Source organism: Salvelinus fontinalis, chromosome 30 (genome assembly GCF_029448725.1).
Source record: "Salvelinus fontinalis isolate EN_2023a chromosome 30, ASM2944872v1, whole genome shotgun sequence".
Lineage (NCBI taxonomy): Eukaryota > Metazoa > Chordata > Actinopteri > Salmoniformes > Salmonidae > Salvelinus > Salvelinus fontinalis.
Genome location: NC_074694.1, coordinates 30001527 through 30016396, shown reverse-complemented (window position 1 = coordinate 30016396; position 14870 = coordinate 30001527). Strand labels below are relative to the sequence as shown.

At 45.2% G+C, this 14870-nt stretch overlaps 1 protein-coding gene across 8 annotated transcripts in view; it reads right to left on the bottom strand.

The window, feature by feature from the left end:
- The window catches only part of wu:fj29h11 (uncharacterized), a 57603-nt gene that overhangs the window by 30748 nt on the left and 11985 nt on the right, over positions 1 to 14870 (bottom strand). For 6 of the 8 annotated variants that reach the window (XM_055890400.1, XM_055890397.1, XM_055890403.1 and 3 more), the window contains 13 exons: positions 13760 to 14343; positions 13350 to 13533; positions 12654 to 13153; positions 12288 to 12416; positions 10739 to 10936; positions 9362 to 9502; positions 8957 to 9217; positions 4130 to 4310; positions 3795 to 3961; positions 3323 to 3484; positions 2992 to 3167; positions 2540 to 2724; positions 2082 to 2306 (listed from right to left, as the gene is read on the bottom strand). In XM_055890400.1, the coding sequence (XP_055746375.1) occupies positions 2082 to 2306; positions 2540 to 2724; positions 2992 to 3167; positions 3323 to 3484; positions 3795 to 3961; positions 4130 to 4310; positions 8957 to 9217; positions 9362 to 9502; positions 10739 to 10936; positions 12288 to 12416; positions 12654 to 13153; positions 13350 to 13533; positions 13760 to 14343 (3093 nt within the window). The remainder of the gene's footprint in view (positions 1 to 2081; positions 2307 to 2539; positions 2725 to 2991; positions 3168 to 3322; positions 3485 to 3794; positions 3962 to 4129; positions 4311 to 8956; positions 9218 to 9361; positions 9503 to 10738; positions 10937 to 12287; positions 12417 to 12653; positions 13154 to 13349; positions 13534 to 13759; positions 14344 to 14870) is intronic. The other 2 variants (XM_055890401.1, XM_055890404.1) reach the window with 2 other exon arrangements.

Here is a 14870-nt window from a genome sequence, read left to right as displayed (position 1 = left end):
CAGGACCTCTGTACCATAGAGTCACTTTACCCCTACCTACATGTACATATTACCTCGACTAATCTGTACCCCCGCACATTGACTCGGTACCGGTACCCCCTGTATATAGCCTTATTGTTATTTTATTGTTGCTCAAATGTTTTACTTTAGTTTATTTAGTAAATATTTTTCTTAACTATATTTTCTTAAAACTGCATTGTTGGTTAACTTCTTATGGCTGAAGGGGCAGTATTGAGTAGCTTGGATGAAAGGTGCCCATATCAAACAGCCTGCTCCTCAGTCATAGTTGCTAATATTTGCATAATATTATTAGTATTGGATAGAAAACACTCTAATGTTTCTAAAACTGTTTGAATTTTGTCTGTGAGATTAACAGAACTCATATTGGCAGGCAAAATCCTGAGTTTAAATCAAAACAGGAAGTCAGAAATCTGAGCTTGTATGTATTCACCAGAGTCCCTAATGAAATCCCCTTGAGATATGAATGATTGTGCACTGCCTAGGGGTTCCACTAGATGTCAACCACCAATAGAAATTATAATGAGACTTCTATGATGTTGTGGGAGAGAATGATAGCAGAATCAGTCAGATGTCCATCAAGCAGCCATTTTCTGATCATGCTTTTTCCTCATGGTAGTCACTTGCGTTCCATTGCTCACGAAGACAAGAAAGAATACTCCGGTTGGAACTTTATTGAAGCTATATGTTAAAAACATCCTAATGATTGATTCTGTACTTAGTTTGAAATGTTTCTTCGACCGGGAATATCACTTTTTGTCCGATATAATGCTGACCAGAATTACCGTTTGGATATGTAAACCAGACGCGCTAACAAAAGAAAGTATTTGGACATAAATAACGGATTTCTTCGAACAAAACAAACATTTATTGTGGACCTGGGATTCCTGGTGTGCTTTCTGATGTAGATCATCAAAGGTAAGGGAATATTTATCACGTATTTTCGTGTTTATGTTGACGGCATCTTTGCAGCTGTGGTATTTTACTTTTGAGCTCCGTCTCAGATTATAGCGTGCGTTTCTTTTTCCGTAAAGTTTTTTTGAAATCTGACACAGCGGTTGCATTAAGGAGAGGTATATCTATAATTCCATGTGTATAACTTGTATTATCATCTATATTTATGATGAGTATTTCGTTGAAACGATGTGGCTATGCAAAGTCACTTGATGTTTTTGCAACTAGTGAATCTAGTCGCCTCAATGTAAACTCAGATTTTTTGATATAAATATGAATTTAATCAAACAAAACATGCATGTATTGTGTAACATGAAGTCCTATGAGTGTCATCTGATGAAAATAATCGAAGGTTAGTGATTCATTTTATCTCTATTCTGGTTTTTGTGAAGCTATCTTTAGCTGGAAAAAATTTCTGTGATTATTGTGGTTTTGTGGTGACCTAACATAATCGTTTGTAGTGCTTTCGCTGAAAAGCATATTTGAAATCGGACACTTTGGTGGGATTAACAACAAGATTACCTTTAAAATGATATAAGACACATGAATGTCTGAGGAATTTTAATTATGAGATTTCTGTTTTTTGAATTTGGCGCCCTGCACTTCGACTGGCTGTTGTCATATCGATCCCGTTAACGGGACTGCAGCCATAAGAAGTTTTAAGGTCTTGTAAGTAAGCATTTCATGGTAAGGTCTACACCTGTTGTAATTAGCACGTGACAAATAAAATTCTTGGCCGAAGCCAGTAATTTCCTCATTCGGGCCAGTAGTTTCACCTGGTACTGGTCCAGTGTGCCACTGGCAAATTTACTTGAATGTCAAGCCCTGGAAATCACAATTTTTTCTTAGAAAAACAACATAAGTGGTGGATGTTCTAAGTCCACAACAATGCTTAAACCACATCAGGAGACCACTTGAGGTATGGGGAAAAATCTAAGAAACATTTATTTTTGGGTGTAGTTACCCTTTAATTTAATGCAAGCGCACACCAGGAAGACCTTTTTGGTGAGAAATGTTTCTGCAGCACTCATGAAGCAGAGTTTTCAAAACAAATTGACACTGGATTGATACAAATAATCATGATATCAAGTTCCCTATCGCCTTCTTACCTTCCTTCGCTACCGCCGCCGCCAGAGAGCTCTCCATGTGATTGGCCAGGAGGGCAGTGGGGGCGTTGGCTGTCCCATCAGCCACCACCATGGAGACCAGGTGTCCTGCCGTGCCCACGGGGTCAAGGGTCATGGCTGCCTGGGAGAAGAGCTTGTCCCCTGTACAGGTGGTGACCCGCAGGAGAACACCTGGGGATACCTCCAACGCTGACAGGTCTGTGCTCGCTGCCCCACAACAGATGGACATGTCATGTATATTTATTATGATCAACTTTGTACCGTTGTTCAATTTAGAACAAAAAAAAACACAAGAAACGAAATGTCTGTATATAAGCCCACCAACGTGATCAAACATTATTGGCCTTCAACAGATACATTACTATCGGTAACACTACAACCCCAGTCTAAGACTGTAGGGGCTAGGGGGTCAATTTGTAATTGCTGTGTATGGTTCCTACCAGCGTTCCTGTCGATGAAGTCCTTAAGGGGTCCGTGGTGGGGCCTGAAGACCAGCTCCCACTGGCTCCACTGACCCAGCTCATCCAGTAGAGGGCAGGAGAGGAGACAGGACAAGGCCTGGGTCTGAGATACCTCCCCTAGGATACCCACCGTCTGCTGGGCCTCACCTATACTACTGCTACTGCTGGGGGGGGAAGGGGTAGAGTAATAGAGCATGGAAGGAGTGAGAGAAAAAGAAAGAGTGAACAGGGGTTTAAGATAAGTGAAAAGGAGATTGACATTTGATTTGATCAGTCCAATTAAAGGCCGACTTTACACCCAATCTGCCCCCAACGTTCCACTGTACTGTACTGTAGGAGAGGTGTGAGTCCCAAATGGTACCCTATTCCCTCATAGTGGAGGGATAGTGCACTATATAGGGAATAGAGTGCAATTTGGGACATCCTCTTACCTGGCGTCTCTGGGGAGCAGGGCTGCCTCATAGAGCACATGGCTGAGCCCTCCTCCCAGACTGAGCTCGCTCTGGCGCTGCACCAGTCCCACCAAGGTCCTAAGAGGTCCCAGCCCCAGGTCTCGACTGTCCCTCACCCCGTAGTGGGCTCTCAGACACCACTCGATGTGGGACAGCTGGGAGAAAGACACCCACAGAGATAGAGAGATCAATAAACATGATCAGTACAGACATTTATAAGTCTTTTTATTCATGTACTTTTTTTATCATAGCAATCAATAGGAGTGTGTGTGTGTGTGTTTGCGCGAGCGTGACCACGCGTCTCACTCACCCCGTCTGGTTCGTTGGCTGATGTAGTGCCACACTGTCTGATAAACTCAAACACGTCTTGTCTGTTGGGTCTGAAGCCACACCCCTGGCCCTGCCAGTCCTGACCACCACCACCACTACTGCTGCCCACGACCACAGCGCCGCCTACTGTCTCCTGCAGGACCTTCACACAGACAAGAGGAGAGGATGGATTCATCAATACAGCATGAGAGGTATCAGGATGTGTCTGAAATCACACCCTATTCCCTATTTAGTGCACTACTATTTAGTGCACTAGTTTTGACCAGAGTACAGGCAAAAGTAGTGCACTATATAGGGAATAGGGTGCTATTTGGGACACACACTGCACTCTAGAATGGTTCCTCTCCTCGCATCTTTTTGCTCATGACCACTGAAGGAAGAGGGGTGACGGGAGAGGAGAACAGGAGAGTGATTGAACAGACAAAGATTAGAAGAAAAGTGGTTTATGTTACCTGAGCCTGTTTGACCAGGAACTCCAGGAAGGAGCCCTGATCCAAAGAGGTGAACTCTGTGACCTGGAAGTGCTTGGCTAACTTCCTCTCCAGAGACGCCACATGGGACAGGGTGAATGGAAAGCTGTGATTGGACAGGCTCTCCTTCAGGACCTGCTTGACTGCGGCTGAGACACACGCACGCACATGTAAACACAAAGGTCATTGTTGTACATTCACGGTAATATGATATGATAGGATTCTTTAACAATTTCAAGATCCAGATTCCCAACCTACACTTAAACTTCTCATTGATACAAAGTGAGACGCTGATAATGAGTGATGTTAGCAGCTACCTTCGCTGGGTGGTGTGGCCTGTGTTTTCTCCTCAGCTCTCCTCTCCTGAGTGTGTCTGGCTGGCTTCTCTTTGGGCACCAGGTCCTGAGGGGCAGCCAGCGACCCCCCACAGATAGCCAGCTGGAACAAGGCCCTGGCCAGACGGTCAGCTGACACACGCAGCATGAAGTCCTGCACCGACTGTACAGGAAATGACAGCACACTCCATCAGTCACATTGCAGCATTAGAGAAAACCATAACCTCTGAGACACAAGACATCATCCTAAATAGAACAGTGTGGGCAGATTTGTTTGTCAAATAAAATGTGGGCCAGAAGAAAAGGGCAGTTATTTCAAAATATATAGGTCCACCATAATTCATACCTACTTTCAGAATTTAGACGTTCAAGTGTAGTCCAGAGTTGTTTTTTAAAATCCAAATTAATCATTTCCACAAGACAACAAACATAAAACAGTACTGTTGCCCATCCCTGGCCTAGATCGTGGCAGAGGAACTCAGCCTACAAGTGTCTGGCTCCACTGTCACAACAACTCCAGACAGTGACAGTGACATATTCCACCCAGCATCAGGCTGAAACAGCTACACCTGAAGCAGGCTAGCCAGCCTCAGGCTGAAACAGCTACACCTGAAGCAGGCTAGCCAGCCAGCGTTTTGTTCACTAACAACTTTTTCCTACGGCTTTGTTTAGGATTAGCCAATTAGCAAGTATTACTTACGATGACATTTCCTTAATAAGCAGAGAAGAGACAGTTGTTCACACACTCATTTGACTGTGATCCACCTCTCTCTTACTCTCCCCCTCTTGCTCATGGACCGAAGCAGGGGCTTAGTGGAATTATCACCCAGTCTCAAATAAAAACCAGGGCATGGTGTGACATGTCATGGGGGATAACCAGCTAAATCCCAAAGTTTTACACACGGTCCCCTAGCAGAGAAAGAGGGATCAGAGAGGCCTTCTGAGGGGTAACAGAGAGAAGGTTAATGAGGTTTCTGCTAGATTAGGTCAGAGGGAGGAGGGATTCTAGGGTCAGAGTTTGACCTTTAGAAATCTGTTGGAGCCAGTTCCTATATTTCTTTGGTTATGCAAATATTAGTTTATTAGGTCATATTGCGCCATTTAGAATAACTTAAAACCAGATGCAAGATTTGAGACGCACATGTCTTACCTTGATCTTTTCAGTTTAAATGGAATATTGGATCCTTTGTTTACCTTGTACTCTACATTTTTTTAAGTTTTATTCATCAAGCCATTGGAGTCTTGACTTTCTATGGGATTTTGGATGTGCGTCTCAAACTGTGCAACTGGTTTTGCCACGGCTAATCGAAAGACGCTACATTTAAGTTTTAAAAAAGCAAGAGGAGTTTTTAAGAAACGCTGCATTTTCTGTGCATTGGAATTCTGCCAGAAGTTGAAACACAGGCAATTTTTCTGTGCTTTGGATGTCTCACATGGGGCGCAAACAGTGCATTTGAAAAGTATTCAGACCCCTTGACTTTTTCCACATTTTCTTACGTTACAGCCTTACTCTAAAATTGCTACCGCCTAACTCTAAATTCTCAATCTACACACACAATTCCCCATAATGACAAGGCAAAAACTGGTTTTAAGAAATGTTTGCAAATATTACATTTACATACAGTGGGGAGAACAAGTATTTGATACACTGTCGATTTTGCAGGTTTTCCTACTTACAAAGCATGTAGAGGTCTGTAATTTTTATCATAGGTACAATTCAACTGTGAGAGACGGAATCTAAAACAAAAATCCAGAAAATCACATTGTATGATTTTAAAGTAAATAATTAGCATTATCCCATAATAAACCCATTCCCATTCCTCTCTGCAGATCCTCTCAACCTCTGTCAGGTTGGATGGGGAACGTTGTCGCACAGCTATTTTCAGGTCTCTCCAGAGAAACTAGTCCCGAAGCCACTCCTGTGTTGTCTTGTCTGTGTGCTTAGGGTCGTGGTCCTGTTGGAAGGTGAACCGTCACCCCGGTCTGAGGTCCTGAGCTCTCTGGAGCAGGTTTCATCAAGGATCTCTGTTCATCTTTCCCTCGATCCTGACTAGTCTCCCAGTCCTTGCCCCTGAAACACATCCCGACTGCATGATGCTGCCACTACCAATGATGCTGTAGGGATGGTGCCAGGTTTCCTCCACACATGATGCTTGGCATTCAGCCCAAAGAGTTCAATCTTGGTTTCATCAGACCAGAGAATCTTGTTTCTCATGGTCTGAAAGTCCTTTAGGTGCCTTTCGGCAAACTCCAAGAGGGCTGTCATGTGCCTTTTACTGAGAAGTGGCTTTGGTCTGGATACTCTACCATAAAGGCCTGATTGGTGGAGTGCTGCAGAGATAGTTGTCCTTCTGGAAGGTTCTCCCATCTCCACAGAGAAACTCTGAAGCGCTGTCAGAGTGACCATCGGGTTCTTGGTCACCTCCCTGACCAAGGTCCTTCTCCCCCGATTGCTCAGTTTGGCCGGGGGGCCAACTCTAGGAAGAGTCTTGGTGGTTCCAAACTTCTTCCATTTAAGGATGATGGAGGCCACTGTGTTCTTGGGGACCTTCAATACTGCAGAAATGTTTTGGTACACTTCCCCAGATCTGTGCCTCGACACAATCTTGTCTTAGAGCTCTATGATCAATTCCTTCGACCTCATGGCATGGTTTTTGCTCTGACATGCACTGTCAACTGAGGGACCTTATATAGACAGGTGTGTGCCTTTCCAAATCATGTCCAATCATTTGAATTTACCACAGGTGGACTCCAATCAAGTTGTAGAAACATTTCAAGGATGATCAATGGAAACAGGAAGCACCCGAGCTCAATTTCGAGTCTCATAGCAAAGGGTCTGAATACTTATGTAACTAAGGTATCTGTTTTTTTATTTTGAATTCATTTACCTGTTTTCACTTTGTCATTATGGGGTATTGTAAGTAGATTGATTAAATAAAACATTTTGCTCATCAATTTTAGAATAAGGCTGTAACGTAACAAAATGTGGAAAAGGCTCCTACAGAAGTCAGTGAATAGGCATTAGTGACATACGCAATTGCCATTTAATGGAGTTCCACACTTCCAGATTTATCAAGCCACTTGGATTGAAGCAGCGCCGCCGACAAAAAAGACCATGAGTTGCCTTCCAAGTGGCACAGCGGTCTAAGGCACTGCATCGCAGTGCTGCGGCGTCACTACAGCCTGGGGTTCGATCCAATGATGTCATTACCGGCCGTGACTGGGAGTACCATAGGGTGGTGCACAATTTTGCCCAGTGTAATCCGTGTTAGGGGGGGGTTTACTTGGCTCATTGCGCTCTAGCGACTCCATGTGGCGGACCGGGTGCCTGCAGGCTGACTTCGGTCGTCAGTTGAACGGTGTTTCCTCCGACACATTGCGACACATTGGTGCGGCTGGCTTCTGGGTTAAGCGGGCGGGTGTTAAGAAGCGCGGTTTGGCGGGGCATGTTTCAGAGGAAGTATGACTCGACCATCGCCTCTCCCGAGCCTGTTAGGGGAGTTGCAGCGATGAGACAATACATTTTTTTAAAGACAGTGAGTACAATACCGGTATAATGTGTAAGCTAAGCCGGTCTTTTGTGATCGTTGGTTTGAAAATGTTTGACAGGTCTGTTTTGGAAACAAATGTCGCAAGCTCTTCAACTTTGAATAGGTTCATTAGGCATTATTGGAAATGCACTGTTGATATTTAAGTTGTCCAAGTTGATTGGCGCCCGACGATGGAAGCTCAGAACGTTAATTAAGAAAAATAATGCTATTCAAGCATTGATGGATGGTGGCGAAAATGATGAAGTTGTCAGCAGTAATGTTGAGGTGTTCAATGGTTTATTGGCTGACTTTATGGAATTGCATGTGGCTGTGCATAAAATGTTGCCTGAAGAGGAGAGTCTGATCATGCCGATTGGAATTAACCAAAACTATTGCTTTTCAAGGAATTTCTAGATCAAGTGAAAGCTGATCCCCATCTGCAAAGTGTCATTGGCCCTGATGACATTATCTCTGTTGGATCAGAAAGTGCATCCAAGTCTAAAAATGACTGCAACGGGCCATTGAGCCACACGACAGTGTATCTGCTGTATCAAAAGAAGTCCCGTGTCTCCAGAACAAGGTCAAGTGCATCCAGTGCTAGAATGAAAGCGCAGGCTGAGCGCGCTGCTTTGAAAGCTAAAGCTGCAGTTTTGGAAAATAAACATGGAAGAAACCCAAATAAAGGCAAAAAGGGAATTCTTTGAAAAGGAAGTTGAGCTGGCTGCATCAGCTGACAAAATGCAAGTTTTAGAGGAATGTGAAAAATCCTCTGTTGCTCAAGCAATGAAAAGACAAGTGGATGACAGTAAACGAGACTGGACCAAAACTGAACACAAAGCCTATGAGGCATTTCGGAGACTGTATGCACAAAACTCCTCCAACATCACAAGAAATGAGTGGCCAAAGAAACTGGACGAATTTGACCACAACGCCTCTGAGGCATTCATGCAAATGATGGCACAAAACCCTGCACCAACATCACAGGGTTGACCTACTCCTACTGTGTACAGGATCGCAACAGGGAGACCAAGCCATGGGGCACCAAGGCTGTATTCTGCAACAAACATCATACAAGCACAGCAGCCACAGCAAATGTTAGTTAAAACCCCAGAGCCATGGGGTTCAGGGTTTGCAGGCTTTGCTTCCCACCCAGCTCTAACCCACCTGATTAAACCAATGGCCCAACCAAAGACCATCCAACCAACCATCCATAAGTTTTGTATTGCTGTCTTATGTTAATCAATTAATTAAGCAATCAATCAATCAACCAACCAATCACCTTGGTCATCTTGGGGTTGAAGACCCCGGACGCGTTGGTGAAGACCTCGAGCACGGCATCGGCTGCAGTCATGGTAACGTATTTCTTCCTCAGCTCGGCACTCCCGACAGAGGAGAAGAGGACGGGGCCCTGTGCTCCCTCCATCACGACCCTCTTCATCTTCCTCATCCTCTCCCCCACCTCCTCCTCCAACTCCCTCTGAATGGCCTCCCGGGCACGCTCCATACACACATGCTCTGAGCTCACCGCCTTCTGTAAGGTCTGGGGGGGAGACATGAATGAAATATAATACTAACAATATTTATGTTATTTACGTTATTTCAAATAAGATATTCATACATATTCATAAGCTCTGACCATATTCCAACACTTGGAACTGGTACCTCTGCGAAGCTCAAAACTTACGGCTATGGGCAGGCCCACGCTGTGTATACGAATGCCCAGTTCGTAGGGAGAGTCACAGCTATACTGGTCAGACAGGTGCTTCATAAACTCAGCCAGGTCCACCTTGGGCTTATTCTGTTTCCTCCTGAACACACGCAGACTCTGGAAGGAGGAGACAGGAAAACGATTGTTCAATCAATATATATATATATATTTTTATAAACTTTATTTAAACAGGGAGTCACCTCAGGGTCTCTTTCACAAGGGAGCCCTGCAATTACAATTCATAGACAAAATCAGATAGTACTAAAATACAGCACAACAAACAATCAAGAAAAACAGCCACATATATACTACCAAAGCCCTTACCCTGCCTGTCACTTTGCCTGAATCTTGCTTAAAGGACCATGAAAAATGACCGCCACCCGCACTGGGTGTCCCGAGCAAAGGACAATTATACCAGGTCCCCAGTTAGAGAAACAATGACAAAGTAAAATAGTCATGCGCCTCTATCTGGCGAATGTCTCTCACCCTCAGTATGTCCACATTCTCTATGTGTTCAATGTGTCTCTCACCCTCTGTATGTCCACATTCTCTATGTCTCTCTCACCCTCAGTATGTCCACAGTCTCTATGTGTTCAATGTCTCTCTCACCCTCAGTATGTCCACAGTCTCTATGTGTTCAATGTCTCTCTCACCCTCAGTATGTCCACAGTCTCTATGTGTTCAATGTCTCTCTCACCCTCAGTATGTCCACAGTCTCTATGTGTTCAATGTCTCTCTCACCCTCAGTATGTCCACATTCTCTATGTGTTCAATGTGTCTCTCACCCTCAGTATGTCCACAGTCTCTATGTCTCTCTAACCCTCAGTATGTCCACAGTCTCTATGTCTCTCTCACCCTCAGTATGTCCACATTCTCTATGTGTTCAATGTGTCTCTCACCCTCAGTATGTCCACAGTCTCTATGTGTTCAATGTGTCTCTCACCCTCAGTATGTCCACAGTCTCTATGTCTCTCTAACCCTCAGTATGTCCACAGTCTCTATGTCTCTCTTACCCTCAGTATGTCCACAGTCTCTATGTCTCTCTAACCCTCAGTATGTCCACAGTCTCTATGTCTCTCTAACCCTCAGTATGTCCACAGTCTCTATGTGTTCAATGTCTCTCTCACCCTCAGTATGTCCACAGTCTCTATGTCTCTCTAACCCTCAGTATGTCCACAGTCTCTGTCTCTCTCACCCTCAGTATGTCCACAGTCTCTATGTGTTCAATGTCTCTCTCACCCTCAGTATGTCCACAGTCTCTATGTCTCTCTAACCCTCAGTATGTCCACAGTCTCTATGTCTCTCTAACCCTCAGTATGTCCACAGTCTCTATGTGTTCAATGTCTCTCTTACCCTCAGTATGTCCACAGTCTCTATCTGGTGAATGTCCTCGTCCTTGGTGTTGCTGTCTATCTTGAACATGCGATGGATGAGAGGCAGTTTACACAGCGGCCCCAGGTTCAGCTCCTCAAAACGCTTCTTGTTCTGCAGACCAGCCAGGTTCTGACCCAACTCATACAGGGTACACATCGCAGTCACAGCCTCTGCAGACTGAGAGAGATATGGATACACACCAGTTAATGATCAGATTATTCAGTTTAAAAACTGTATTAAATGTACGTGCGTATGTGTGCAAACTGAACATGTTGATTTGAAAGTGCGTTGCAGGTGCCTCTGGTATATATGTGTGTGTGTGTGTGTGTGTGTGTGTGTGTGTGTGTGTGTGTGTGTGTGTGTGTGTGTGTGTGTATGTGTGTGTGTGTGTGTGTGTGTGTGTGTGTACACAGTCGTGGCCAAAAGTTGAGAATGACACAAATATACATTTTCACAAAGTCTGCTGCCTCAGTTTGTATGATGGCAATTTGCATATACTCCAGAATGTTATGAAGAGTGATCAGATGAATTGCAAAGTCCCTCTTTGCCATGCAATGCACCACCAGTACAGAGCTTGCTCAGGAATGGCAGCAGGCAGGTGTGAATGCATCTGCACGCACAGTGAGGCGAAGACTTTTGGAGGATGGCCTGGTGTCAAGAAGGGCAGCAAAGAAGCAACTTCTATCCAGGAAAAACATCAAGGACAGACTAATATTCTGCAAAAGGTACAGGGATTGGACTGCTGAGGACTGGGGTAAAGTCATTTTCTCTGATGAATCCCCTTTCCGATTGTTTGGGGCATCCGGAAAAAAGCTTGTCCGGAGAAGACCAGGTGAGCGCTACCATCAGTCCTGTGTCATGCCAACAATAAAGCATCCTGAGACCATTCATGTGTGGGGTTGCTTCTCAGCCAAGGGAGTGGGCTCACTCACAATTTTGCCTAAGAACACAGCCATGAATAAAGAATGGTACCAACACATCCTCCGAGAGCAACTTCTCCCAACCATCCAGGAACAGTTTGGTGACGAACAATGCCTTTTCCAGCATGATGGAGCACCTTGCCATAAGGCAAAAGTGATAACTAAGTGGCTCAGGGAACAAAACATTGATATTTTGGGTCCATGGCCAGGAAACTCCCCAGACCTTAATCCCATTGAGAACTCGAAGTCAATCCTCAAGAGGCGGGTGGAAAAACAAAAACCCACAAATTCTGACAAACTCCCAGCATCGATTATGCAAGAATGGGCTGCCATCAGTCAGGATGTGACCCAGAAGTTAATTGACAGCATGCCAGGGCAGGTTGCAGAGGTCTTGAAAAAGAAGGGTCAACACTGCAAATATTGACTCTTTGCATAAACTTAATGAAACTTATGACTTATGAAATGCTTGTAATTATACTTCAGTATTCCATAGTAACATCTGACAAAAATACCTAAAGACACTAAAGCAGCAAACTTTGTGGAAATTAATATGTGTCATTCTCAAAACTTTTTGCCACAACTGTATGTGCGTGTATGAATATCCTGACCTCTATGAACATGTTGATCTCTCGAAGGTTGCGCTGCAGGTCCTTCAGAGCTGGTATCTGCCAGCGGAGGTCTATCCTGCCTGCCTCCAGAGTGCGGACCTGCATCAGCCTGCACACCCTGGAGATCACCTGGGCACAGGACAGAACAGGACAGGGAGGAAGAGGTTAAAACCATCCCATCACCACAACAAAAGTCAAGCTGGAAAATGGCCCTCTGGGACCTAGGTTGAGAAGCAGAGAAAGAGGCTGGAGTGACAGCAGAAGATCCCAAAGTGTCCACCAGATGGTGCCACTTGAAAATAAGTTGTACGGTTTTGTGTGTGTTGTAATTACAGGTAAATAAGGGGAGCGGGGAAAGATTGTCACCTTCTCTCTGGTGACAAGTTCTCCCTCGGCTGCGATGTCTCGTATGACGTCCTCCACCAGACTATTCACCGCCTCAGGATCCAGAGCCTTCTTCCTCTTCCTCCTCATCCCATCCTCCTCCTCCTCCTCTTCAGCATGCGCCTCCACAGCTCGCACGTTAGCCCCATGCACTTCCCTGAGCTGGGCATGGTAGGCCTCTCTGAAGACAGGGGAGTTTCCTTCCCTCTGTCCCACAGCTAGCTGCCTCCGCTCTTGGGCTTTGGTCAGCCTCAGCTCCGCTTTCAGTGCAGGGAAGTCGGAGTCCGATGCGGAGGTACCAGGCTGGGGGATTTGTGGAGTGACGGGGGGCTGGGAGAGTAACGGGGACGAGGATGGAACTGGTGATGTTGTTTGTAGCAGGGGGGACCTTGTTTTAGAGTGCATCCGGTCCTGCACGTATCCGTTGTTCAGGGGTGTGGAAGGAGCAGATTGTCCCTCACGCTCTTTCTTCTTTGGAGTGGCTGTGTGTGTGTGTGAGAGAGTGAGAGAGTGAGAGGAGGAGTGTGTGAGTGAGTGAGAGTAAGACAGAGAGAGAGTTCATGGGTCAAATCAGAGGTAACAGGTAATTTCAACACATACAGTTCATGTTAAACCAGCCAGCATGGCAACTGTTCAGTTACAACTTCTTAACATTATGAGTTATGATGGTCTCTCTACCTGCTGGTTTCTCTGCTCCTGTCTTTCCCTGGACTGCAAGTGCGCAGGATGCTGCAGGTTGTTTCTCATGGTTGTCGTACAGAGACCTGTACTGCTGGAGAGGAAGTGGCTTCCCAAAGCGCAGCAAGTAGCCGTTCTGTAGTTGGGCGATAGTAGTGGCGGCAGGGGGGTATACCTTTATCACCTACAGCACATCCAATCAAGCGTTATTTAAACGTGCACTCAAAACAATACACCAACCACTTTACAATACAAAAAGCAACATTAATAGGAACTAAAAGACAGATTTAAGAACAGTATATTTGTAACCTTTATTTATACCAGGCAATTCTAACAAGAATATTCCCTTTCTAGCAACGGCCTAGAAAGATTATATTATAAAACAGATACAACTTTAAAAAATAACATACTTCTTTAACTCTGTCTAGTAGCTCTTCCCGAGTCACCTCTTCATTCTCTTTCACTGTTCTGGAGAAAGAAAGGAGAGGGGAGGAGCGAGGGACAGCAAAGGGGGGAATAGAAGGACAGGTAGCCCCAAGGGAAGACCCAGAGCTTGGGGGAGGCCCATAGCGAGAGCCTGGGGTCGGTTGTAGGGGATCAGACCCAGAACCACTGCTGAAACCAAAGCTGATCGGGGCAGTAGACAGAGGTGGGGTTTTCAGTGGTACATCTCTGGGGGAGAGGGTCCTCGACGGTGGGTCCTTCCCAGACCGAGGCCTGCGGGATATGTTAACCTGGTCTCCCCCTGCCTGTGCTGGAGCTCCGGCGGCTCCTCTATGGCTTCTGTGGAAGACCAGGTCCCTGTCCACATAGAGCTCCCCATCCAGAGAGGCCACCAGGCTAGATGTGGAGCTGAAGCCCAGGGAGGACAGGGTGAGGTTGCAGTGGTACTTCTGGCTGTAGGCCACCGTCAGCTTGTTCAGGGGGATCCCCTCTGGGTGCTGCTCCACCAGGGACAGGATCTTCCTCTGGGCCTTCTCAGTCTCCGACATCGCTAACGCACACACACACACACAAACAAACACACGCACATAAACGTGCACACACACACACACAGGATAAAGGAAGTTAGGTCATTTTCAATGCAAACACAAGGAACATTTTAGATAATGCTTGTATGAGTCAGTCTGGGTGGAGTTTGCAGTGTAATAGCAGGTAATAACATAAGACCATGGGTAAAAGAGTGAAGCAATCTCATGACTCAAAGACATTTTCAAACTGTTATCTAAAACACAGTACCTGAGTTTAAAGGTCCAAACAAGAACCCAGAATATCCCATTCAAATCGGTACGTCAACTAGCTAGACAAAAAGCAGTCCAGCTTTAAACTTACTCATAGTTATTAATAATCAGCCAAAATATTTCACTTGTAAAACATTTACAAACGTGATAAGCATATCATTTACAAACGTGATAAGCATACATTTTATACTGATAACAAGTTCAAACAGGTGCTATTAATACAGGTAACGAGTGGAGGACAGAGGAGCCTCTTAAAGAAGAAGTTACAGGTCTGTGAGAG